This window comes from Pteropus medius, unplaced genomic scaffold (genome assembly GCF_902729225.1).
Source record: "Pteropus medius unplaced genomic scaffold, Ma_sr-lr_union100, whole genome shotgun sequence".
NCBI classification, from domain to species: Eukaryota; Metazoa; Chordata; class Mammalia; order Chiroptera; family Pteropodidae; genus Pteropus; species Pteropus medius.
Window position 1 is genome coordinate 4,743,539 of NW_024344436.1, and position 26,252 is coordinate 4,769,790.

Here is a 26,252-nt window from a genome sequence, read left to right on the forward strand (position 1 = left end):
ATAATCAAATGAATAGGATAATCCATTCTGTGAATTCCAGTAAGCCTCTTTCCCAGGCCACCCCTGTCATTGCCCAATGGGCTCGTGAACAAAGTGGCCATGTGGCAGAGATGGAGGTTATACATGAGCTCAGCAACATGGATTTCCACTCAGCAAGGCTGACTAGGCTACACCTGCCACTGACTGCCTAATCTAGCACTCAATTAGCAGCAGAGACCAATATTGAGTCCCCAATATGTTACCATTCCCAGGGGTGATCAGCCAGCTACTCGCTGGCAGGTTGATTATACTGGAATCCTTCCAACATAGAATGGGCAGCATTTTGTCCTTACTGGAATACGTACTTACTCAGAATACGAATTTGCCTTTCCTGCACACAGTGCTATTGTCAAAATTACCATCTATGGACTTACAGGATACCGTATTCACTACCATGGTATTCCACACAGCATTGCTTCTGATCAAGGAACTCACTTCACAGCAAAAGAAGTGCAGCAATGGGCACATGCTCATGGAATTCGCTGGTCTCATCATGTTCCCCACCATCCTGTAGCAGAATAGCCTTTTGAAGACTCAGTTGTAGCACCAGCTAGGTGGCAACACCTTGGGGGACTGCTGCGAGGTTCTCCAGAAGGTTATATATGCTCTGAATTAGTGTCCGATTGTGGAGCTGTTTTTTGATAGCCAGGATTCATGGGTCCATGAATCAAGGGTGGACATAGGAGTGGCCCCACTCCTGTTACCCTAACAACCCACTATCAAAATTTTTGATTCCTATTCCCATAACTTTATCCTCTTCTGGCCTTTAGGTCTTAGTTATAGAGGGAGAAAGGCTGCCACCAGGAGACACAACAATGATTCTGTTGAACTGGAGGTTAAGCCTGCACTGACCACTTTGGTCTCCTCATGCCTCTGAATCAATAAGCAAAGAAGGGAGTCAAGGTGCTGCCTGGGGTGACTAACTTTGACTACGAAGTGGAAATTGAACTGCTACTCCACAGTAGAAGTAAGGAAGAGTGTCTGGAATGCAGGAAATTGCTTAGGGCGTCTCTGAGTATAATCATGTCCTGTGATCAAATGTCAATGGAAAACTATCGCAACCCAACATAACTATATTTGGGGATAGGGCTTTTAAAAATGTAATTACATTAAAATGAGTCATTAGGGTGGACCTTAATCTAATAGGGCTGGTGTTCTTATAAGGAGAGGAGATTGGGACCTTAATCTAATAGGGCTGGTGTTCTTATAAGGAGAGGAGATTGGGACACAGACACACACAGGGAGGACCATGTGAGGACACAGCAAGAAGGTAGATATCTACAGGCCAAGAAGAGAGGCCCCAGGAGAAAACAACCCTGCTGAGGCCCTGATCTCAGACTTATAGCCTTTGGAATTATGAGAAAATAAGTCTCTGTTGTTTAAATTGCCCAGGCTGTGATACTTTGTTATATCAGCCCAAGCGCCAAATCCAGCGATCATCTCATCATCTGGGCATTCATGTTTTCATTATAAACCCGGTTACAGTGGCCCTGAAAAGACAGAGCTCCCCTACTACTGTCCATGGGCACTTAGGAGATGACAGAAACACATTCACTGTGTCACTGTGAATATAAAGACCATTTGTGATGAATCTCAGGTGGTCTTTGCTAGCTCTTCCTCCATGCCCATGTCATTGGCACAGTGGTCATGGCCAGGATGGCATTGAGAATGGGGTAGTCATTAGGCAACGAAGTGAGGTCCACTTCTTGTCATCCACAGACTTGTGGGCTTCCCCATGTGCTATCCAGGGGAGCCAAGCCAATGTCTCATTTCCCTCCTTTCCCGCTGCTGCTAAGAGCCAACCGCAGAATATCTCAGTATTGCCGTCACACCTGAGCCACAGGGAGAGTTTTATCACTAGTTGGAGCAAAGCGGTTTCATTTTCCCTGTGATGCAGGAGGGTGAGCAGCAACCACAAATGCTTTCCTCAACTTTAGGAGTGTCTTCTTGTTTTATCTCCAACTAACCATCAGTGTAACTCATCCAAGGTCTCTGGTACAGCAGTCAAGGACCACTCGGCCCCTCATCACCAAACATTTTGGCAACCAGGTTTACCATCTGAAGAGTCCTGCTCTGCACATGGCCAGTCAGGCTTCAGAGTCTTCCATTTTGTTTTTTCTTTTTTTCTTTCCAAAGACCATTGTGACTGTGTCAACCTCCAGGAGGAGAGTGAAAGATCCAGTAGTATCAATCTGTTTGGAGCACATGGGGCAAAGACCCGTGGTGGGTGACCTCTTTTCTGCAAGACGAATGGACACAGTCTTGCATGAGTTGTGGCTTTTGCATCAAGAACATAAAATTCTTTACTTTGTAAAAGACAGGAGTTGTTCTCTGCCTGACCAAGGAATTCAGGGCTGTGAGTCTGCCCACAGCATTTCAAAAAGGTCTGCTAGACCAGCAAGGCATCATTTATACAGTGAACATCTTGCACATCAGAGGAGGGTTTCTATCTTCATGAACACCTATAGTGCGACTGACAAACCAATTACACCTTTGTACAACAATACCTATCGTGAATCAGCCCAAGTCTCACTCGCAAGTTCCCTTTCACTTCTTTTCCTTTCTTCACAGGACATTTTTGGCCCAAACTCTATTATGTGTTTTCTTAATAGAAACACAGGCCCCAAAGCTTTACAAAGCACCGCCATAGCAGCTGCCCTTGACTATCATCTCCTAGCTGGAAGCCCAGGGAATTGAGTGGGAGCTGGGCCAAACTTCATGGGGTCTCAATTCGATTTTGGCTTTGAATGGCCTTTTACTTGGTCTCGACAAACACTACCTCTTGCCACTGAAAAACATTTTTTCAGCAGGTGGCACAAACTTTTAGGCTCTGGAGAGCTGCCCCTGCAGCTCCCTGAACTGGTGAAACAGAGGAAGAACCTGTCCTCCTCCCTCCACCCAGCACTTAGGCAAGAGCTGTGCCCAGGAGTCATCTCTCCAGCCCATCAGGCCACGCAGCCCCTCCCTCGTCTTTTAAAAGGCATTGTAACTCTGCTGGCCCATTTGTAAAGAACACCCAGACATGCCAAGGCTAAGGCCAAGTCCTGACGGATCTGACCAGTAAAGTTACAATGAGCTGTGTTCAATTCGTAGCTTATCATTTACATACACAGGGGAAGGAAGAGTGGCATGAGGTGACAGCTCCCTGTGGTCCTTGTCCCACACAACAAAAGGATGGCACAGAAACAAAACGGCCAGAAACTAAGCATGAATTGTCGGATACCCCATTGCTAAGGAGCCCATTGTAGATGGCAGATGAAGGTTTTAACAGCTGCAGCTCGGTTTTGAGGGACTGGGCAGGGAAGTCCACATCTCAGCAGGATTCCCCAAAGAGTTAGGGAGTAAGAAGTGAACAGATAGCTCCAGTGTGATCCTGTGTCTTAGTCTCAACCCCCAGCAGAATGAGTAGGGGGACAGACAGACCCCAGTGTCACCCCCACTGTTTGGTTTTTGATGGTGCATGAGGCCAAACTTTCTCTGGGCTGGTGATCCTTGACCCTCTGAAGGACTACTGATGAACAAGGATCTAGCAGTGGCCACAGCAGTAGAGCTGCCCTCTTTTCCTTCTGTCCTGTAGCCTAACCCTATCACTCCCTCCTGGGGCCAAGCCACTCTGTGCAGAGTATTAAAGAAAGCATGATTCGGACACTTGTTCAATGGTAAAGAAGACTTTATTCAGGACTATTTCCATAGGTGCCAAGTCTATCACAATGGGGAAGAGAGATCTGGCTCAACTCCAAATACAGCAAAGACAGCTAGGAATTTATGATCCTGAGCAGAGCAGGAGGGTTAGTGGATGAAAACTTACTAAAAGGAGAATCCTTGCTAAACTATAAAGAATTCTTGCTGAAGGCAGGTCAGGATGATCGGATATTGAGAGTAGGTGATGAAGAATTTGATCAGACATCATGGGTGATCAGATATCAAGGGTAGGAGAGTCTCTCTAAACGGACTTAGTAGGATTCTTGCTACAACTAGACTAGGCAGACCAAAGATAGGGCCCAAGGATGAGACCTAGTCAAAAAGGGGGCTCAGAGGAGCCTGCTCAAAGTTTGGTCAAGTAACTAATATAGGAAAAAGTCATGAGAACTACACAAATTGACTAAATATTAAACCAGAGCTGCTAGATGTGGGGGAACCTGGTTGATCTGCATATGCTCAGATCACAGGGAACCTATAGGAAGATTCTTGCTGAGATTACTAACAACTACTTCCTCATGCCTTCAACACTGCATACTCATACCTGGAAAGGAAAACATTTAAACTGAATTCCTTGGACACTTGGAGTGTCTCTCATTTTGTCTTTGACAGGAGACCATGACTGTGGAGCGTTATTCCTTCTCTAATAAACTTTCCTTTTGTTTCTTAACTCTGGCACCCACGCGCATCCTTTTTTGTGCACAGTCAAGGATTCTCTCTCTCTCTCTCTCCCTCTGGGGAAGGGAGGGGATAAGTTCACCCAATCCTGCATCACAACCACCCTAGGAGAGTCCCTAAATCAGCTGGCTCCTCTCCTTGCACCTGACCCTACAGAGCCCCCAGGGGTCTGGACATTCCATCCATGGCCACTTGGATTTGTCCTCTCAAGTTGGTCACACAAGCCTTCTTTCTGGTCATTTTTTTCTAGATTCTATCTACTTTTGCATTTTGCTCTACACCAGCCCCCTCCCAATTTTTGACAACGCTGGACTCTCTCCCACTGAGATGAGGAAGGCATGATGGTAGTTGAGGCAGGAATCTCCCGCTTGCTGCCCCCATGAGGCCAGCAGAATATTCATCCGTCAGATTTGGGGAGAGGGGGAGCGTATATTTTCGTAGTTAATAAAAACTGTAATTAGGGATTACTGGCAATTTATTCTCAAGGCTGGGACGACGCATTGGATCGGGTTTTCTTCATGCTGACGATGCTGGGTGGAGGTGGATGATAGGGGCTGGAGAGCACCGCTGCCAGCCTGATGCCAGGCATTGCCTCCCGCGTGCAGGCCCTGCCTGGAGCTCCCAGACCCCAGCGGGGGCGGTGGGAAAGAAGAGAAGACAAGGAGACTGAGACCCGAAGGTAACAAAACCGGTTCAAGGTCACGCTGCTTGAATTGGTGGAGTTCAGGGCTCAGCGACTCAACCAACTTTTGCGGGGAGAGACCAGGTTGTGATAGCGGGGGCCTCAAGCTGCCCACAGACGCATGCGCAGGACCGCGCAGAGCTACGCATCAAGCCTTCCCGAAGAGAGGAAATTGAGGCCTGGACCTCCGTCCACGCCTACTCCGTGCAGGTAGGACGGGATTCTTCGAAATCTCGCGATTTCAAGGCTGTGCGATTATAGCTCTGAGGTTGCGTGGGCGGGACAGCGGGATAAGGGACGGGGACAATGCGGGACTCTCCTAGGAGATTCCGCGGAGCGATGGAGCGAGCCTCGTTCTCGCTGACTCAGAAAGCCGGCGGCGCCGTGCTCAGAACTGTCGTAAAAGGGGGCGGGATGCACTGCGCCCGGGACTGACGTAACCGAGGTCATGTCGTTTCGGCCGGCGGCTGGCGGGTCGTGTACGCCATGGAGCGTTATGCGGGCCCCTTCGAGGAGCCGGTGGACGGGGCCAGGCAGCAGGAGCGGCACTATCAGCTGCTGTCGGCGCTGCAGAGCCTGGTCAAGGAGCTGCCCAGGTGCGCGGCCGCGGGGCAGGCGGCTGAGGCAGCTCCAGGTCCCGCCCGCGCTCACCGTGTCCCCTCTGTCCGCAGTTCTTTCCAACAGCGCCTGTCCTATACCACGCTCAGCGACCTGGCCCTGGCGCTCCTCGACGGCACAGTATTCGAGATCGTGCAGGGGCTGCTGGAGATCCAGCACCTCACCGAGAAGAGCCTGTACAACCAGCGCCTGCGTCTGCAGAACGAGCACCGAGGTGCGCGGGGGTGGCGGGACGACGCAAGCTCCAACGGGAGCTCTCGGTCTCTGCGGGCCGAGCCCATCCCTGGGTGTCGCTCGGAAAAAGTGCCTAACATTGACCAGATCAAGGACACGGAATCTTTGCTAGCGCTTTTTTGATGACAAATGGGTCAAGCCAGTTTTTTGTTTTTGTCAGTTGCACAGCAGCCTCCTTTAGCATAATGTCCCGAAACTTTCTGTTTGGGCTCCCTTGTGCCCCCGCCCCCCTCCAGGCAAGATGGCCCAAGGCCTCGGTGCTTGGCCAGCCCACGGACAGATTCCGGTGGTGGCTGTTCGTGTAGCGGTTGACGGCCCCCAGGGAGGCCCTCCAGTGTTGGACAGCTATGCAGCGATATTTATGGTCAGTTCCTTCTCTCAGATACAGAACCCCACACCAGCTGTGCATCGAATTCCTATACACTATGCCCAGTGCACCCTCTGGGACCCAAAAACTTACTCACTTGAGCCCCAGCTTGGCCAAAGCCTCGTGAGCCTTGGCCTCTCCCAGGCATCCCCACTGGGGGGTAGGGGGCTCCTGAGCCCCATCCTGCAAGGTATGCTGGATAACTCTACCTGTCCCATCAGATTTCCCACTTTTGTTATTTTATTGTTCCCCTTATTTATTTTTTATTTTTTTAAATCAAACATTCAGACCAGTGGTCTCCAACCTTTTTGGTACCAGGGACCAGTGCTCTTGTGAAAATCTAATGCCTGATGATCTGAGGTGGAGCAGAGGCAGTGAGGGGAGTGACTGCAAACACAAATGAAAGTTCCCTCATTCACCCACTGTTCACCTCCTGCTGTGTGGTCCGGTTCCTACCAAACTACTGACCAATACCGGTCCACGGCCCCGCGATTGGGGACCCCTGCTCTAGACCATGGTTTTCAAGCATAGCACTGTTGACACTTGTGGCTGGACAAGTCTTAATGGTGAAACAATGTCCTGTGCATAGCAGGATGTTTAGCAACATCCCTGGGTTCTACCCACTAGATGACAGTGACATCCTCTCCAAGTCGCAACAACCAGAAATATCTTCAGATATCCTTGGGGGTCAACTTTAGCCTAGGATTGAGAACCAGTACTGTAGAACAAGAACACTCTCCTATGTAACCACTGCAGATGGCCTTCTGAGAAATTCACCATTCTGGGCTGTCTTCTGACCTTCAGTTCACGGTCACATTACCTAGCTTGTCTCAAATTGTCACTTTATAAGGATTCTGTGGAGGTTCGTGTATTGTTAATTGGTTACTTTGGTCTCTCTGCTTCTGGAACAGTCACCAGCATTTGTTGTGGCATTGACTTTTTGAGGACTCCGGGGCATGCTACCTATAGAATGTCCCCACTCTGGATTTGTCGCATTGCTTCTTCGTGCTCTCATTTAACCTGGTTCTCTACCCTCTGTTTCCTGTAAAGTGGACAGCAGGTAGAGCCTGATGATATGCAAGTTAAATGGTTGTGGCAAAAATTCCTCTAGTGATACAGGGTCCCTTCCCTATGGGGATAGGCAATATTTGTCTGCCCCAGAATTAGTGTGTTTCTATCAAGAATGGATGTTGCATTTTGTCATATCTTTTTTCTGCTTCTCTTGAAATGATCAGTAGCTTTTCAGTTACTATGGTGAATTACATTTTTTTTTTTTTTTTTTTTTTTTTTAATCCTGGGATAAACTACATTCCTGGAATAAATCCTACTTGGTCATGATTTATTCTCTCCTTGTCTCTGTTGGATTTGCTTTGCTAAAACCTCAAGAATTTTTGCCTCTACATTCATGATGGACATCGATCTGTAGTTTTCTTTTTATGTCTGTCTGGTTTGGGTATCAGGGTGATGCTGTCTTCATAAGATGAGTTGGGAAGTGTTCTCTTCAGTTTTCCAGGAGAGTTTGTGTAGGTAGGGTCAGTATTACTTCTTTTCTAAATGTCTGGGTGGTCGTCTTTGTAAACATTTCTATTGAGGTATAAATGCATATAGTCACAGATTCAAAGTACATAACTTATTCTTTTTAATGCTCAAATTGTGCCACATTTGGCCAGTGGGAAAACTCTAGGCTGGCTCTTGGGTCTTTTCGATGTGTCCCCATCATTCCTTGCTTTCTGGTAGAGGAAGGTGTTCTGGTTCATCTTTTCTTGTTGTTTCCATGCTTCAGTCCCTCTACTAGTCAGCCCACCTCCAGCTTCCCCACACCAACAACCTCTCATAAGTACAGACCTTCCCCTTTGGCCACCATAAGGCTTTCTCATTCCTCCTGCCTTTGATTCTCTGCCGAATGCAGGAAGTTGTGGCACACTCTTATTGTCAATAAGTAGTGCTTGCTCTTATGTTGGTAATCTGTATCTCCACAGAGGTTAGTAGTTTGGGGAGCAAATAAATCACTCAGAATAATTTTTTAAAAAGGGAACCTGCCATTTCTCCATGGAGCATTGTTTCTTTTTTTAAAAAATAAATTGTACTTCATCATATTTATTTATAAATATGGAACGCTTCATGAATTTGCATGTCATTCTTGTGTAGGGGCCATACTAATCTTGTAGCATTCCGATTTTAGTATATGTGCTATCCCAAGAGAGCACGAGCCTTGGTTCCTTTTAGTGGGGAGTTTTTGATAACTCTCTAGACACTTTGGAATATTTGGGCAGGTTTTAGTGCTGCTGGCTGTGGGCAAGCATCCTGTGACTTTTTGCTTTTCCTTTCTTCTGAATTAGCAAGTGGTGATTGGCAGCTGTCACTTTCTTTGGTCATTACTAAGGCCACGCCCCATCTGCCCAGGTAGCAGTGTAGCTCTCCTCTTATCTCTGGTTGCTCATCCAAGTGGCATCTGGGGATTGACCTGGGATTTGTAGCAACATTTGATAAACAGTGAAGAAGATGACATTTCCCTGCATTTATCTATTTCCTCGAATCCTGCCTCCACGTGTTGTAAACATTAACTTTCTTGTCCCTATGTCTCGAGTGGCTCTTAGTTTCCAACTCATTTATGTGATACATGCCATAATCGAGGTGCGCACAGAATGCCAAGCAACAGGAGACTGGAGAAGGCTATGAGCACAGCGGGTGCCAAACTACTGGCAGGGGAACCTCAGGGGCCCTCCTGAGAAGAGCTGTAATATGAGGTTTCTGCCTAGGACAGTGTTGGGCTTGTGTTTCCTTATGACCAGGGATCCCACTTTATGGGAGAGATGTAGGCTCTTGACACTTGTTGGGCTGCTTAGTGTTGAGTATTGTTTTGTGATTGGTTTCTTTCCATCCCATGATACTTTTCTCCTCTGTCCAGTCCTATCAGACTAGACAATTTTGCACATGCTTGTATTAATGGTACAATTTAGTAGTGGGGTCCTCTCAGAGCAGCATAGACTCCCCAGCCAGGGCCTTTGCTAGCTTATCTCAGCCTTGGGCTTTCCAGGGTCTGTACCCTCCCGACTTCCCCTGGGAGCTGTGGATGGGGTGGGGTGGCTCTGCCCATCCTGAAGGGTAGCACTGATACTCCCACACCCTTGTGGGCAGATGCCATGCCTTGCTCTGGCAGTGTGACCCATCTCTTCATCTTCCTTTTCCAGGCCTTTGCCTGGGTGGTCTCTTGGCCATCTCAGTGGATGTCCCATGGATGACGATCATGTCACGCCCAGGACTGATGGCCTGTGGACATCTGAGTCCAGAAGCCTCCAAATCAAAGTCTCCCACCCCCTTGGTCTTGAGTCTGGGCTGCAACCCTGGCCCGTCCTCCACACCAGCCTGCCCTGCCTCACCCTCTAGTGCCTTGCACCTTCCTGAGTCCCCTGGAGCCTTGCTGCTGGAAAAGGGCCCTGCCCTGGGTGAGGGTGGGACCACGTGGGTTGGGTGACTGAGTATCCCCTGGACTTCTACCCAGCTTCCTGTGCAGGGCTTCGGGAGGGCTGGGTCATCAGGCAGGGCCTCACATCTACACCTTTGGCCTGGCTACTCTGGTGGGACAGCTGGAGCAGGCACTGAGGAAGGAGCTGTTCCCTGGTCCACTCCATGTCACCCCTGCTGCCTCCTGATGGACTCTGGTCTTGTCCCCTTCCAGTGCTCAGGCAGGCGCTACGGCAGAAGCACCAGGAAGCCCAGCAGGCCTGCCAGCCCCACAACTTGCTCATGCTTCAGGCAGCTCAGCAACGTGAGCAGGAGGTACGGGTGCAGGTGGGGTGGGCTCTGCTGACAGGGTGTGGTGGAGGGGCTCAGGATGGCTTGGGAGCTCATAAGGCCTGGTGAGTTCTTGCATGTGGCTTTTTACTGTGAAGTGTTGGGGTATGCTGGAACCAGGTGAAGAGTATGTGATTCCTCCTGCTCCCCAAGACTGCCGGTCCTGGTGGGCTGGGCCTATGCAGGGCAGATGCTAAGCAGGAGCTATTGTAGTCATGGCCTTGGAGGTACCAGGACAATGGTACAGTGACAGGGACAGTCAGCAGGGGCCTATCCTGCTCAGAGACAACCAGGAAACCCACATGCAACCAGGAAGCCACAGGTGGTAGGGATGCATGCAGAGATATGTGTGAGGTCCTGAGGCAGCAAGCTTGGGCCTGCAGGAAGGAGGTGCCGAGCTGGGGTCTTAGGCAGCCCCAGTGGGGACGTAATGTACACAAAGACCCAGAGACAGTGGCCAACTTGATAATAATCAGAGATGGAGCCCGTGTCTGACCAGCTCATGGTGATCCTGAGCACTGGGCAAGGCCTGGTACACTAAGAGGAGGACACCTTATAGGAGCTCTTAGAGGGGAGAGCATTTGTGGGGAGGGCCACCAAGCTCCTCCATAGAGTTTGGTGTGGCCGAGAAGGGAGTGATCCAGGTGCAGTAAGGGTGGTATAGTGGTCCTGGAGTCTGAGCTTTTGGGGCGGGGGATGTGGTTGGCGCCCGAGGAGGTGGCAGGCTGGGAGCCTGTGTTTGAGGCATTGGTGGGTCAGGGCTGAACTCCTGAGCTTCCCCACTGTGGCAGGCAGTAGAACACCGGATCCGTGAGGAGCAGCGGGCAATGGACCAGAAGATTGTCCTGGAGCTGGACCGGAAGGTGGCAGACCAGCAGAGCACACTGGAAAAGGCAGGGGTTGCTGGCTTCTATGTCACCACCAATCCGCAGGTCAGCATCCTGGGCCTGTCCTGGCATAGCCCAGGGGACACTAATCCCCAAAAGCCGGACTCTATCTAGGGTTTTGAGGCTAGCTGCTGGGGGCCCAGGCCCAGGGCATGTGGGGTGAGGGGAGGGGGAAGGAGTTAGGCTCCAGGAAGGGTTTCTGTGCAGCACTCAGCACAGAGGCCCGTCCCACTGCTTCTGCCCACAGGAAGGCGAGCCAACAGGCTGCAGAGGCGTTGCTCACCTTCCCCAGGCCCACTGTGTCCCTGAGGGCACTCATCTGTTCCTCTCCTGCATATATCTGTGTGCCCCAGGCCAGGACAGCTGTAGTCCCAGCTGTGTAGTGGAGTCCAAGGTTCTGGCAGGCTGTGGCCAAGGTTTCACTGGAAGTCAGCACTGTGGGTTCACTGTTTGGCACACTCTAGGCCCTGATATCTGCTTCTGGGCCCTTGGGAAAAGGAGGCCTCTGCCTGGGGCCTTTGTCAGGGCAAAAGGGGACCTGGTGTCATTCTGGCCTCACAGTCACCCCTCTGTATCCCAGGAGCTAATGCTACAGATGAACCTGTTGGAACTCATCCGGAAGCTGCAGCAAAGGGGCTGCCAGGCAGGGAAGGCAGCCCTGTGACCAGGTGGGGTCCTTGCCAGTTACCCAGTGCCCATTATGGTTGAGAAGACAGCCCTGTCCCACTGTTGCCACAGGTAGCAGGAAGCTGAGGAACTCGTCTTCCCAACATCCGGCCACCACCTTCCCAGGTGCCTGCAGGAAGGATGACCCCTCTGAGGAGAGGCAAGGTGGACCCTGGTTGTGTCTGCCACCCACCTTTGTCTAGGTTATGTCTAAAACTAGGGTAGTATGGTAAAGGGAGTGGGCCCAGCCTGCTGGCTGTCAGCCCCAGAGCTGGGCAAATGGTGAGGCTAGAGGTCTTAGCACCTTATCATTCTACCAAGAACATCCCAACCTCTGCTAGGCCCCAGGCTTCCTTCTTGTTTTCGTCTCCTTAGCATGTGCAGCCCCCAAGTGGGATATGCTCCAAGGCCAAAGCCCTATGTGACTCAGAGAAATAAAGATGCCTCAGTATGGCCTACACGTGGCTTGTGTGACAGCTTTGTGGTACCTGTCATGACCAAGGCCCACCTCGGGCCCTTGCCTGGTAGCTCCATGGTCTACAGAACTGGCAGAGGCCCCTCCCTAGGGCTCCCCTCATGCAGCTGCAGGCCAAGCCCCACCATCTTTCCCCTAGGGCATTAGCAGCACATCTAGTCTGCTCTACGGGGCTGGCAGCTGAAGAGTGTGGGGTGGGGCAGCCGTAGGCCTGCTGCTGTCAGAACAACAAGAACCTGGTGTGGGTCATGGTCTCAGAGCAGCAGGGTCTGAGGGAGGGAGAAACCCAGGGTAGGGAAGTACCACCCCTGGAAACATCCTCTCTGCATTGGTCTGAGCCTGGGAGCCCTGCTATTATCTTGGGTTGTGGAGTTGGGGGATGGGGGGCAGCAGGCAGGTCCAACACTCTACACGGCAGGGGATGCAGACAACCTAAAGGGAGGTATGGGCCTGACCTCCAGAGGCACATGATTTGGGAGAGGCAGAGCCTGAGGTGAGATTTCTCAAGCCATAGGAGATACTCCCTCTCTGCTGTTGACCCACCCAAGGGCCCCACAGGATAGAGTGTTTTGGGCACAGCACTGAGGGCTCTTAGCTATAGAAATAGTGGTTTATTGATCAGACTGCCTTCCCCAGCCTGGCTATTATTCATCTGTGGGGCTTAGGGTGTATGAGTTGGACTCTGGTGGAAGGCAGGCTTTCGGTTCCAAGGTTGTGGGGGTGAGCACAGATGGGGGCGGTGCCAACTTGTTGAAGGCAGTTCCTGACTGCCAGTAGCTCTGGCAGGTGTCCGATTCGGCTTACACCTGAGTGTCCACATCCTGGGCAAGGGCCAGGAGTCAGTGAGGCCCCACTTCCAGCAGTTCTCATAATCTTGGGTGTAAGAAAGTGAATCCATGTGAGGTTGGGCTTGGGTCATAGTTGCAACATCGGCCTAGGGGCCACCCAGACCCCCCAGATCCCAGCCCCAGCCTGAGGGCCCCAGAAGGCTGAGTCGTCCGGTGGGAGTGCTGGCGGCGGCGGCAGTGGCCCATGGGTACTAGACTGGGCGGTAGAAGAGGCTGCCTGTGCGGAGCCTCCGCCTGAGCTCCTGCCATAGCAGTTGCCGCTCCCGCTGGGCACCCTTCATGACACTGCTGTTCTCCAGGGCTCGGCGGGACAGGTAAGGCAGCACTTCCATCACAGGGCCGAAGGGCACATACTTGTACACAGGGAAGCCTGCCTGGCCTGCATGCACAGGCAGAGGCAGTGAGTCCCAATCCCGATGCCTCCAGCCCACTCCCCAGGAAGGCCCAGCTCACCCAGCGGAAAGCTGATCTGATCACACATGCCCAGCAGCTGTCCAAAGTACACCTGGCAATCAGCGGGATGCAGGCCCAGTTCCTCCATCCTGTGACCAGGCAAGGCAGTGGGTGAGCCCCTGGGCTCCCTGTGCTAGATCTTAGCCCCTCTGCCCCCCAGATACCATCCACATGCTCTAACTTCCATCCCCTGCAGCATGGGGCATAGGTATAAGCTCTGTCCTATCCAGATTAGGCCTCTACCCTGCTGTTCCTACCTTGGCTCATAGCCACCAAATTCCCTCCTTCCCTAGCCAGCCTCCCCTCCTGCTGTGCTCATTTCCCAATGGCCCCTTCCCTCCTGCCTGCCCCAACCCGTTGCTGGTACCCTGACCCATTGAGGCAGACACCCCCAGCAGCCTGCCCCACAGTGTGGCCCAGGGAAGCTCAGCCCTCCCACTACCCCTTTCTCTAGTCCTCGTTCTTAGGTGGCACATCTCAAGTCTTCCCACCCCAATCTGGCTTCTTGTCCTCCCCTTGCTGGCTGCTCCATCCTATATGGCAGCAACCAGCAGCCACTGAGTCTTTGGAAGGCGGGTGGTGCTACAAGTGTCAAACACGTGAGACTGAAAGAGTTAGTATGAAAAAAAGAATGCAGAATATTTTTTTTTTCTGAAATACCGAATACATGTTTAAATGGTAATATTTTGAATATGTTGGGTTAACTGAAATGCTTTACTAAAATTAACTTCATCTTTTTCTTTCAATGTGGTTACTAGAACATTCAGAATAGATGTAGCTCCCACTTCTGTTAGCACCACTCAGATGTTATGGGGTACGGGGGTGAGGCAGTTCTTCCCGGCACCCTCTCCTGTTCTCACACCTCCACTCATAGGATGTTACAGACATTCCAAAGATTTGAAATACCTACTTGTTGATTTCATTTTTATTTCCTGCTTCCTACATCTTTGTATCCAGACTTGTCTATCTGCACCGCACTCTGGGGCTGCCCCATTTTCCACTTACCCCAGGGGCATGTTCAGCCTGGGTCTTCCTCACACCCACCCAGGCTACAGGCCAGGCCTGTGCTTCCCTGTCCCTGCCCCTGCCCCAGGGGACTCCCTCACCCTGTCTCAGGGCTCTGCCACCCACCCTAGGTTCCCAGAGCACCAAGCGCACGAGGATCCCTAGACCTCCACAAGGGTCTTGCCTCAGGGCTGAGCCCTTATGTTGGGACCAACCAGGTGAAAGTGGCCTGATCAACACGATGTCACCCTGTCTCCAGTTCACGAATCTCTGTTCCCCACCAGAATACGACCCCATGAATGCAGGGCTGTCGCCATGTTGCCTACTGACTTGCTCAAGTGGCGTCCTGCAAAAATGGCTGCTGACCCCTCCCCTGTCGGTGTCCATGCCCTCTGCCATGTGACTGCAGCTCTTCCCAGTGTACAGATGGAGGCTTTTGCCACCTTGTGTCTGGACTGGGCCTCATGACTTCCTTTGGCCAAGAGAACAATAGCAAATGCGCCATGGACAGAGGCTTGCCCTCTTCAGGGCTTCTAGAAGACTGAGCTCACCATGTGGCAAAGCCTGGGCTGGATTGTTGGACAATGTACACATGCTGCAGTCCCGTTTGCTGCCCCAACCATGAATGAAGCCATTTAGGGCCAACACACAGGCCATAGCTTAGTGTAGTCCACACTGCTGGCCCACAGAACATACTGGGGTTTAGGCCTGAGTCTGGGGTTGGTTTATTAACTTGGCCAAAGCTGACATAGGCTGTCTGACTGAGGTCCCTGGTGTGCAGCATCAGAGACCTACACTGCTTCCCAGGGATGGTGGGCCCAAGCTGCTTGGGGCTCCCTGACCTGCAGAGCAGGACCCCAGAACTGCGGCCTGTGGGGGCTGGGCCTTCCCCATGACAGGGGTATTTGTGGGGCCTGGCATGGGACCTGGAGGCTATGAGAAAGGAGAGAGCACTCAGCCGGCACTCAGGACGGGGGGAAGCTGCATTCAGGGCAAGAGGCTGCCATGACCAAAGTGGTGAAGACAGGTGTGTTCTCAGTGGGAAGATACAGAAATCAGGAGACAGGAAGCCTTTCAGAGGTCAGATTGTACCTTTAGGAGTTTCATAGTTCTGTCTAGTCAGTGTCTGAGTGGACTAGCCTGTGATTCCAAGCAAAAATGTGAGTGGCCAAGAAAGTCTTCTGAGTTTGTAACTGAAACTTAGGAAAGTGGCGCCTTGCACACAGCTGGTGCCCATCGGGCACACCACTGCAGGGGCGCAGGTTCCCAAGTGCTGGGCCAGGGGTATGGGAGGCTCTGCGCATAGATCATCTAGTGGAGGACCCTGGCATGAGAGGAATCAAGCCTTGACCAAGGTTCCATCACACAATATTTTTAAGCCTAAGAGAAAGCCAGGTTTTAAAATTTGCAACTCAATCGTGTTCATTTTAAAAGAGAAGCCAGAACTAATCTTTGCTGGGCACAAAGGTGGCCCCCTGACATTGGGCGACAAGGATTGGGCATCCAAGGTGGGAAATGAGGGCCTGAGAAGTCCCTAGTGATGAAGGTAGGAAGGTGGACCAGTCCCGCTCGATTCCCGCACCCCCACGGAAACAGCCACACACCGCCCCCCATCCTCGCCCACCCTGGCAGAGATTCTCGGGAGGGAGCCTTGGCACGCATGTTCCCAACCGTAACGGCTGCAACTGCTGTGCTTTAGAAATTGTGGTTTTCGGTTGCAATTTCAGATTGAAAAAGCCGCACCACCACGAACAAAGGATAAGCAGCAACATTACTGAATGGGTTTAGAATGACCGGTCAGCTCTCCAGGCAGTGCCCAGTCAGGCAGCACCCTCGCCCCACCTGCACCTTCACTGCTCCTTCAGAAGCCCCATTCAGCAGCAAGCCTGCTGTGCGACAGGAACCCCTGCTTCACTCCTGGGAAAGTTGAGGGCCAGCAAGACCCAGAACAGTGCTTAAGCCCCAAGAAGGCAGAGGCTGGGGAAGAGGCAAGGGAATTAGGACCCCTGGTGTGGTGCTGCTCAGGTTAAGATAAGAGACATAAGAACATGGTGATAATACTGGAATATTTAAGAATTTACTTCACCTTATTCCTATATCTGAGTTGTAAGGATTCTGCCAGACAAAGTTTTGTTCCACAGGATGGGCATTTAAAGAGAAAACAGACTATATTAAATTCCAGATGAACTTTAAAATGTTAAGAGAAATTGTTTATAAATGAGGCCTCCTAAGGCATTCCAATATTACACACTGTATTTATGCATTTCAATTAGCCATTTAAGTCACCTAATGAAATTTATTCCTTGAATTTTAAACTTTAATAAGTCAAGTATTAATTGAAAAAAAACAAATTAACTGCAAATAGCGTTTTTGCTACAGCAGTGGTAATGCCCAGCCAGACCTGGCAGGGCAGGAGCCTGTGGGGCACTAAAGCCACTACTCAAGCTTGTTCCACAGATGTTCCCCGCAAAACACCCATGGTGCCTGGCAGGTTACTCTGCACATGCTTCCAGGGTGCTCACCAAGCCCCTTCCTAACCAGAGAACCTCTAAACAGCTGGGGCGGGGGAGGGGGGGTGCGCGGTGTGCCTACCTGCGCAGTGTGAATTGCACTGTATCCTCATTGTGGGAGGCCACCATCACTTGAGCTTTGGCGTTGTGCTTCAGCTCCTCCAAGACATAGTTGAGGCACCTGGGAAGAGTGCTACATGAGCCTGGGCCTGGAGAAGTCCCCCACAGGGGCAGAGGCCACAGGCTGTCCAATGAGAGCCCGCTCCTCCCAAAGGTGCCTGTGACAACAGGACCAAAGCAAGGAGTACTTGTCCCTCCTCAGCACCCTGTGAGTAAAAACAAGTGAGCAGCACTAGGGCTAACCGTTCACAGCGGACTAGCTGAGGTACAGTGTGCTGTGTGCCCAAGACATGCAGCTCTGCTTCAGGAAGGGGTCTGTAAGGAATTTAAAAGCCCAGGTTGAGGGATGGGGCCCCCCTGTGGCATGAAAGATGCTGCCATCTGGCAGTGAAGACAACATTCTCTGACCCAGCAGCTCCAGGTCCAGGAACGTGTAACAGCTGTGTCCTCACCCATGCATACAACAGACAGGGACAGGTTATGCCCTGAGTCACCCTTATGACAGCAGGACACCAAACCACTTTAAAGCTTGCAGGGATGCACATAAGTATGGGCACCCCACGCCGGCCGTTAGGGTAACTAACAGTCTCCGTGATGATCTGGGGGCGCATGGGGGGTCCAGATACAGCTTTACTGAAAAAGCAAGGACAGAGGACTGAGCACACAACACCAACCATGACACAGTCCGAGCCAGCACAGACAGGCACAGCAGCTCCAGGAAGGAAGCAGGGTGCTGCCGGGAAGAGTACACAGGCTGGTGAGGGGAAACACTCAAGAGTCTCTTTGAATTTGCAACACATCCACACAATCTCAGGAAGAAAAAGCATGAAGTCAGCCTGTCTATGCTGCATAACAGGTCTCCAAGATTTAATAGAGCAAAAGAGATGCAGAACAACTGATGGTCCCTGGAAGCCAACGAGCTGGGGGGAGGGGCTGCTCCAGCACCAACTGGTGCTGTCGGGAGACCTGCACCAGATTAATTTTGTTCAGTAGACATTTCTATATTTAAAAAAGCACCTTAATATTTTTGAAAAGTTAAAAGCAGAGAAAATCAGTTCTGGCCTCAGGGCTCCTACCAGAAGCTTCTGACCCCCAGGGCTGTCCCCCCATTGGATAGGGGTTCTACTGGGTCAGCTCTAGCACCAAGGCAGTATGTTTCCCTTGCCCTGTTTACTCACTTCTCTCCCCAGGTAGCCCTGAGGCTCTAGGGCCCAAGGAGGGCTGGCACACCTGTGGTACATGACGTTGGTAGCCTCATATGTAGGGTTGATGGGGTCCTCATAGCCAATCTCCTCAGCACGGGCCCGCTCCTGGGCCATGTATGCACCCCGTACCAGCTTGGCCCCAAAACACCAGCCCTCACGGCGAGCCAGCTCCACGTCCACAGTGACGTTGTCATAGGCATCCTGCATGGCCAGGGCCAAAAGTCAGTGATCAGGATGGACCCCATCTAGCCTGGGCGCAAGAGCTCCCAAGGTATAGTCAGTGCGGGGTACGAGAGTGGCAGCAGCTGGCTGAGGGAGGTGCCCTGTGCCCACCTGTAGATTTTCAGGGGATCTAGGAGACAGGTGTGAGTGAGGGAAGCCTTTTGACCTGTTTCCAAGGAATGGTGAACACCTGCAGCCCCTTCTGTGTGGCCTGAGGACAGTCCTTTGAAGGGACAGGCCAGGTACCCGCAGCCATGGTGCATGCCATTCTCCTCAGGCTGACTTGGAAGTGAGCACCTGCCTGGATACCTCCCACCCTTACAGCCTTGATGCCCACCCAACCCCATGGCCTCTAAATGCCTCGCTGGTCCCCAAGCAGTCCAGCCTAGGTTTGTGCTCAGGGATCCCACCCTGAAACATCCTGGGCCTCAGGGGAACATGCGAAATTCTGGCCATCTTTTTCTGGGGAGGGGCCCAAAGCTTTCATCTGATATTTAAAGGGACCCCACAGTAAAAGAAGTGAGAGAAAATGGTCATTCTTGAAGGCTTTGAAATCTGTGGATTCAAGTACATTAAGTGGCTCCTAAATAAGCTTCTTCATCTTCTTTCCACCCTTCAACACCCTTGTCTGAGATCTGGGGCCCAGAGGAGAGGCCAGCACACAGTGGGTGATGGGTCTTGGGGGGCCTTTCATCCTGCTCAGGGGCAGTAATGTCCAGCCAGCCGCAGCCACTGGGCAGGGGCCTCCCTCAACAACAAGGCTCCGATGGGGGTGTGTCACCACCTGAACGGTGGAGCGGAGGGCGGGCGGGGGGCGGCGGGGGAAGCAACAGGCACCATACCCTGAGGTAGCACTGGTACGTGTTGAAGATAAGTGGCTTCTCCACATTGAACTTGCGCTGCATTTCCAGAGTCAGGCGACTGATGGCTGGCTGGAAGTAGGTCTGCTCAGCGTCTACCATCAGCCGCACACCCACCTCGGTGGCTTTCTTAGAGGTCAGGAGAGGAAGAGAGGGTTTGTTTGGGGCTCAGGTGAGACAGGGTCCCCACCCCTACACACACACATGCCCAGGCACATCCGAGGCCCTCGACCTTGGCCAGGACATCCATCCTCTGCAGCATCCTTGTCATCTGCTGCTCCTCCTCCTCGGTGAACCCCAACAGCAGAGGCTCCAGCTGTCCTGTCTGAAAGGGCAGCATGCGGTCGGTCAGGCCACAGCAAGGCCCCAGACCACACCTCTCTCACACCAGTGCTCCCCCCACCCAGAGCCTACCGATACCTGTTTCTTGGTCCCCAAGACCAGCAAGGCTGCCTCATCTTGGTCCTTCTTCCACCCTGTTTATGCCTGAAGATCAGTGCCCTGCCCTGAGGCTTGCTGATGATACAGCAATGAGGCCACATGGAGGCATAACCTTGCAGCCAGCCAGCCAGCCAGCCAGCACGCTCCTACTCACAGAGCCAGCTGCCTCAGCTCAGGCCTGTACCAGAGTATCTCCGCAATACCCTCACGGGGTCTCCCTTCTGCTTCCACACAATGCTAAGGAAGCTACCCTTGAGCCATCCAATCACCAGGAAAGACTCAGCCCCAAGCAGGAAGAGGGCTTGGAGGAAGGAAGTATCATAGCTACAGGTTCCTCTGCCACACAGCGGGGGATGGAGGCATCATTCCCAGATGGTGGCCTTTAGGGAGCTGGGCAGGTTGGCAGTGGGCTGGTGCTCAGTAGGCCTGTAGGCCTGTGTAGCACTGGGGCCCTCTGCTCACCCCACTTGTCTACTAACTCTGCCCAGGGTACTCCCAGTGGGGCCTCAGTGTCTCAGTTTGGGGGCTGAGCCCTCAGCTGAGGCTTGTAGAAGGCAGTGTTTGTGGGATGTTTTCTCAAGGCATTTCTGCTGCTGCATTACATCCCAGCTTAAGAAGCAGTTTCAAATATGACTGGAAATTACTGGATACCCACCCATGGACAGATAGAGTCTTATCCCTCTCCCCCTGAACATAGGATCCTAGTGACTTGTTTTTAACCAGTGGAATCAGGCAGAAGTGATGCTGTGAGACTTCTGAGGCTAGGCTAGAAAAGGTGATAGAGCATAGCCTGGCTTGTGGGGACTCTCCCGCTGGGAACCAGCAGCCACATGGTGAGGAAGCCCTGGCTGACAGCTGGCCATGTGAATGGCGACCCTCCATGGTGGCCCCAGGCCCCGCCACACTCTGAGTACAACTATGAGGGAAACCCTGAGAGAGAACCACCCAGAATCATGAAGGAGAATAATGCGTGTTGCACTTTCAGGCCAGTGAGGTTTGGGATGACCCCTGATGATATACGGAAGGCTCCCTCTGACACCCCTCTCCTCGTGGGTCTCTGTCCCACCCTGTGGGCCACCACTGTGTCTGTCCTCTTCCCCCTGAACCACAGAGGTCTCGCGGGGCCAGGGAGGACAGCGGTCTTGGCCCAGGGTAGGCAACAAGGAACATTTCCCTTCCTGGCCCAACATCCTGAGACGAGGCTCAGTGGCGAAGGGGGTGGCATTACCTGCATGTTAGGGACCACCAGGTGCTTGGAGAGCTCAGTCCTGCTGTTGATGAGGCTGCTCCAGTCCAGCAGATCCAAGGTGCTATGGGAGAAGGTGGGTCAGCAGAGTGGCAGGAGCAGCTCTTCCACCTGGCCAGGCAGCTTTATCCACAGGGGCTAGGATCTGCTGGGGGACCCAAACTTTAAACTAGCCCATTCTCTATAAGAGCACCCCCAAACCAAACCCCCAAAGAAACCGCCTCAGCGTTCAGTTTCAAGACAAAATGTAAACATCGTCCTCAGTTTAAAAAATGGAAACCAAAACATAAACGTGATGCTGCATCGGGGCGGCAGCAACTATGAAAACTCGAGGCATGCACCCAGAACACCGCAGGCCATGTCAGGCTGCGGGAAGAGCCAAACACGGCAGGATTAGATAGCGTGCAAGTAGACAGCACCCTGCTGCCAGCCCAGGGGCCCTGGTAACCTCGGTCCTAGCCCCCAGCACCCTACGAATGATGCCTGGGACTCTCTAGGGCCTCAGCTACCCTATGCTTCACCTGTCTGCTGTGCGGGGCCCGGGGCGAACTAGTTTTGTGCCCAAGCTGCTGCCCCCATCCACGGACTCCGGCTCCATCAACTCCCATTCTGTGCATCTCAGAGGATCAGTTCCTTTGGTGCCAACACCCTCAGGCCCATGCACTTGGGGAGAGTAATCAGGATTGGGAGAGGCTGCTGAAACTCAGCTGGAACCATGGCAGAACCAGAACAGATACCCCTGTCTTCTCGGCCAGGCACTGCTCTTACCCGGACACACCGAGGGTCTCCGCCGTGAACCAGTTCTCGATCTCCTTCCTCGATGCGATGCCCATCTTCGCCACGCTTTCCTGGAAAAGTGAAAAGGCATCAGTCCCCTGGTGTCCCCCCGCCTGTTGGGTTGTGATCAATTTTGACTTGATTACACCGTCAGTGAAAACAGGATACGGTTCAGGCTTGTGTTTCTGCTCCATAGATGGGTCTATCCCCACCCATTCCTGATGCCCCTTCCTGTCCCTACAGTTCCACAGTGGCCTGTTACCTGAGGGGCCAGCCCCTCCATCCCCCAGCCCAGTGCATCCTTAGCCTCTGGTCAGATTCCTTCCAAGCTGAACCCTAGCAGCTTCAGGGGGGGTTGCAGGTCCTGGAGCAGTTCAGGAAACTCACCTCAGATACCATCCAGCCAGTTCCTCCTGGGCAGGGCACCTTCCCAGTCCCACAGTGCCCACCTGCTCCCACCACCAGGGAAGGGCTGCCCACCTGCAGTGCCACCACCTCCAGCTTCGTGTCCATGGCAGCCAGTCCGGCATTCCCTTGCTCTGCAGCCATGTGGTGAAAGAACCGTCTCCACTTGGTCAGCACATCTGAGAACTGCAGCTGCAGATGCAGGCCTGAGCCCCTGTCTTGAGTGCATACCCAGCTCCCTGCCCCCAGACAGCTCGCATAGCCCCTGGGCCCCTCCCCGTCCCACCTGTACACTTGGCTCCCAGCCCCAAGGTACCAGCACAGGAGCCTTCACTGAATGCTCACAGCAGCCTCTAGTTCTTGCAAACTCTCTCTGCACATGAATGGTTCCCACACTTACCAGAAACTGGGGTCTCCCCAGCGCAGTGAGCTTAATGGCTGAGAAACCGTCATCACTGGCTGTACCTATGGGGAGCCACAGGAAGAACCCTTAGGGCTCTAGAGGGGGAGGGGGAAGACCAGGAGCCTGTGCTTACCCGTAACTGCAGTGTAAATAGCTGCTCCAGATGCCCCACCCCAAAGGTGGGAAGGGTGGCTTGGCAAGGTTTGTGTTTGCCACATGAGTTAGGAAGGCAGTACCCATTCCTACACGGTCCGAATGATCACCCCCTCCCCTGCCTCAGTTTTCTCTCTCGTGCCATTGGCACCCAGGTTGCCCATGGTGGATTTATAGAACACAGAAACACAAAGCAAAAACACAGCCTGGAGAGTTGGAAAGCACTCCACCACCACATTTGTATCTTCACTTCCAGAGTTTGTCTTTGCTTCTGCGGGACCATCCCGTCTATTTGCCCCCAGGCAGAAAGGGCAGGGAGGCAAGGAAACACCCCTGGCACTGGACACTGGATGGCTGAGCATCTGCCTGATGGGCCGGGGTCTCCCCAGCATCATTCTTAGAAGGCTGCTTCTGATCATCGCTCATATCCATTCCTTAAAGTGTTCAGAAGGTGTGGGACACACTTTCCAGTCACAGGAGGGTTGCTGAGGACGCACAGTGGAGCAGCGCTGTGACCTGGTGGGTTTCTGAAGACTAAAGGATGTGGAGGCCTCAGTGACCTCCCGACGTAACTGGCCTCCTAGGCAGGTACTCGTGCCCCAAGGTTGCGTGGGTAGGACTCTACTAAAGAGGATGTGGCACCAGCTCCCTGAACCGTGCAGCCCTCAGCAGACCCAAGTACTAGGGGCCACTAGCCCACTGACAGCCTCTCCAACAGTCCATGTCCAGGCACTTGGTTCCCAGGAAAGGGACAGGAGGCAGCTGAGTTCTCCATGGAGGTGTTGAACACAGATGTGACCTCAGCGTGACTTGAACCTAGTCTGTGGCTCCTCCATGTCACTTTAGGTCATCCTCACAACACTCAGGGCCACCCAGACAGAGAGGAAGCCCCAAGTGAAGGGCTCCAGCCCTGGCCTCCCATTCATCCACCACGCCTCCCTATGCCAGGTGTCGGCTGGGGCTGGGCCTGGCAGGTGGACAGCCAGCAAAGAGTGGGGCCCCACCTGAAGCCTCAATGCAGCGCAGGAATGTCTCCATGTGGCTGTCACACTTGGCTTCATTGGCGTAGAAGTAGGTGCGGGCACTGATGACACCGTCCCTGCGGTCTCCAAAGGCCCGGTGGGCCTGGTACTGCTTCTCCCTCTTACTGGTGCCTGCAAATGGCCCAAGCACTCACGCAGTTATGCACTGTGCTCTGGTCCCAACCTCAGCCCCAGCACACAAGGAACTGCTCCAGGAAGCCCCACAGCACCCCTGCACTGTGCTGCAGGATGCCCCCCAATACCCAAGCACCCACTGCACTTTCTCCCTGGCTGAGCCCTAGTCACACAGCAGACCTGGGCCAAGAAGGCAGAGCCCAGACTGACTGAGGGCCATGAGAATGTGTCAGCATACTTGGAGCAATGGCCTGGTTGCCCATGGACACAGGGAGGAACTTGGCACTGCCCCCTTGTTCCCTGGGCTCGGCCTGTGTACCTAGCCCAGGCCCCGGGCCACAGTGGAGGGTGGAATAGTAGGGGGGGAGCATTCCTTGGTGAATGGCTTGCCTCTTACTCACCGCTGCCCTTCCTCTCTGCCTCAGAGGTACAGGACCTGTAGGAAGGAATAAGGCAAGGGTCTGGGTCATGCCGCCTCAGGCACAAGTGATAAGTACATTCCTATCAGGAAGGCAGTAAGAAGAAACTAGAGACTGAGCCCTGAACTTGACCAAAGAAGGCTGTGTGAGGAAGGCTGGGTTAGCCTGGGCAGGTAAGAGTGACTCACCAACCCCACCCGCCCAGGCCTCCAGAGTCACCTCCTCTGAGGTGGGAGGGGCAACAGCCTCTACACCAACCTGGCTTACAAGCCTTGTGTCCTGGAAAAGCCTCAGGCTGTCCATGGGTGGAGCCCCTCCCTAGCATGGGTAAGGGACAAAACTACCTGATACGTAGATGGTTCTCTGAGCAGCCAAGGGCATGGAGTAAGTCCTTGAAGCTAGCTAAGCTATGCGGGCATTCCTTCTGAGGAAAAGACAGGGCTGTGGAGCCAGTCAGGGCTCATGAGGAATGAAGACAGCGTACAAAATCCTCCAAATCGAGGAGCAAAGTCCCTTGCTTTCCCACCTGCCCCCAACATCCAGGCACTTCCAACCACTGGGGGCCCAAGGTCTACTTCCTGCCCCTACCTCTAGACACAACTGCTAGGACCAGCACCTTGCTTCATTCTTGCCCATTAGGCTTATTTTCCAAGCAGCAACTGAAAATTTTCTTTTGAAATGCAAACCCTCCCATCATATCCAAATAACACCTCCAGGCCTAATGAAGACAGGATAGTGAGGCTAGCCCTTGGCCCTGGCTGCCCCCACTTCACCCAGCAGAGGCTCAGCCTGGCTACACTGGCCTCTCTGCAGTCCCTTAGCTATGCCCTCACTGGCCCAGCCTGGCCTGCCCCCATCCCCACAGGCAGCACAATAGACACCAACCTCCTCCTCACAGTGGCCACAGAGTCTGAGACAGCAAGAGTCATTGCTAAATCTCATCATCTCACCATTACTGCCCACCAGGCTCAGGGTGGCCCCCCAGCAGCTCTACCATCTGACTTTGTATTTAAAGCCCCTTAAGTCAGTAACCACGGAGAGGGCTCAGCTGCAACCCTGCAGCCATCACATGACTGCCAAAATGCTAAGGGAGGGGGCCCGCAGCTCTGCTCACATCCTACAAAGGGTGGGCAGTAATTTTTCGCCCAGGGCACTCTGGGCCAAGATAACACCAGAGAAGCCCATGGAAGGTACCTGCACTTTTGGTAGCCTCACATGTGTTAAGAGGCTGACAGCTTTTACCTCACTGCTCCCAGAGCAGGTCCTAGGCTACCCAGCCACCCTCCAGGGGGCCCTCCCTCCCTGCCTGGCTTCTGTGTAACCTCAGGGCCTAAATCTGGGACTCTGAGCCAGAATGCCTAGGTTAAGCCCTGGGAGTCCCAGCAGCCAGGCCAATTCGCAGGGGCAGGGGGCTCCCCATGCAGTAGTATAGCCCACGAAGCCACAGCCTAGAGATGGGAACGGGAGCTAGGCAGGCAGCTGCTGGTCTGACTACCTCATATCAACCAGAAAAAAATACTTGATGTAACAGAAGAGGATGAAGTGTATGACCATGTTGGCCCCACACACGACATCCCTGCTGGGGACAAGGAGCTCCCCACCGCCAACCCACCCCAAGGCCCCCAGGCAGGGGTACCTACAAGCCCCAGGCCCTTCAAGCTGTGGCCCAGATACAACCAGGCAAAAGCCATCCACTAAGGAGGAAGCACAACATGGGAACCCACTACGTATGCTAAGGCAGGAGCCTGGTCAGCAAGGATGGTGGCTGGCGGGATTCAGGCCTGCTCTGTGACCACACAGTCCTCAGCTCAGTTAAGGTAAGCATTAAGGATGCAGCTGTCTGCCTGCTAGGCAGAAGGACTTCTATCAGAGATGGAAACCGTTATCT

General features: G+C 53.0%; 2 protein-coding genes and 1 non-coding gene across 4 annotated transcripts in view; 1 reads left to right on the forward strand and 2 right to left on the reverse strand.

Moving 5' to 3' along the window:
- The first annotated feature begins 5,444 nt into the window (after positions 1–5,444).
- On the forward strand, positions 5,445–12,123 carry DGCR6L (DiGeorge syndrome critical region gene 6 like). 2 transcript variants are annotated; one of them, XM_039872837.1, is made up of 5 exons: positions 5,497–5,694; positions 5,770–5,930; positions 9,997–10,097; positions 10,904–11,044; positions 11,580–12,123. In XM_039872837.1, the coding sequence occupies exons 1-5, from the start codon at positions 5,585–5,587 to the stop codon at positions 11,661–11,663; spliced, it is 597 nt and encodes a 198-aa protein (XP_039728771.1). In that variant the 5' UTR covers positions 5,497–5,584; the 3' UTR covers positions 11,664–12,123. The 2 variants fall into 2 exon arrangements, with proteins under 2 accessions (XP_039728770.1, XP_039728771.1); XM_039872836.1 differs by having other exon boundaries at positions 5,445–5,930.
- LOC120610559 (U6 spliceosomal RNA) lies at positions 8,421–8,524 on the reverse strand. Its single transcript, XR_005654954.1, has one exon. It is a non-coding gene; the product is annotated as a U6 spliceosomal RNA (small nuclear RNA).
- A 145-nt stretch (positions 12,124–12,268) lies between the features above and the next one.
- The window catches only part of PRODH (proline dehydrogenase 1), a 21,635-nt gene continuing 7,651 nt past the window's right edge, over positions 12,269–26,252 (reverse strand). Inside the window, exons 3-14 of the mRNA XM_039872835.1 lie at positions 24,347–24,381; positions 23,793–23,942; positions 22,633–22,697; positions 22,308–22,424; positions 21,819–21,898; positions 21,033–21,114; positions 19,596–19,688; positions 19,346–19,492; positions 18,307–18,482; positions 17,039–17,137; positions 13,442–13,530; positions 12,269–13,367 (exon numbers count right to left, since the gene is read on the reverse strand). Coding sequence (XP_039728769.1) covers positions 13,180–13,367; positions 13,442–13,530; positions 17,039–17,137; positions 18,307–18,482; positions 19,346–19,492; positions 19,596–19,688; positions 21,033–21,114; positions 21,819–21,898; positions 22,308–22,424; positions 22,633–22,697; positions 23,793–23,942; positions 24,347–24,381 — 1,321 coding nt within the window. The 3' untranslated portion in view covers positions 12,269–13,179. The remainder of the gene's footprint in view (positions 13,368–13,441; positions 13,531–17,038; positions 17,138–18,306; positions 18,483–19,345; positions 19,493–19,595; positions 19,689–21,032; positions 21,115–21,818; positions 21,899–22,307; positions 22,425–22,632; positions 22,698–23,792; positions 23,943–24,346; positions 24,382–26,252) is intronic.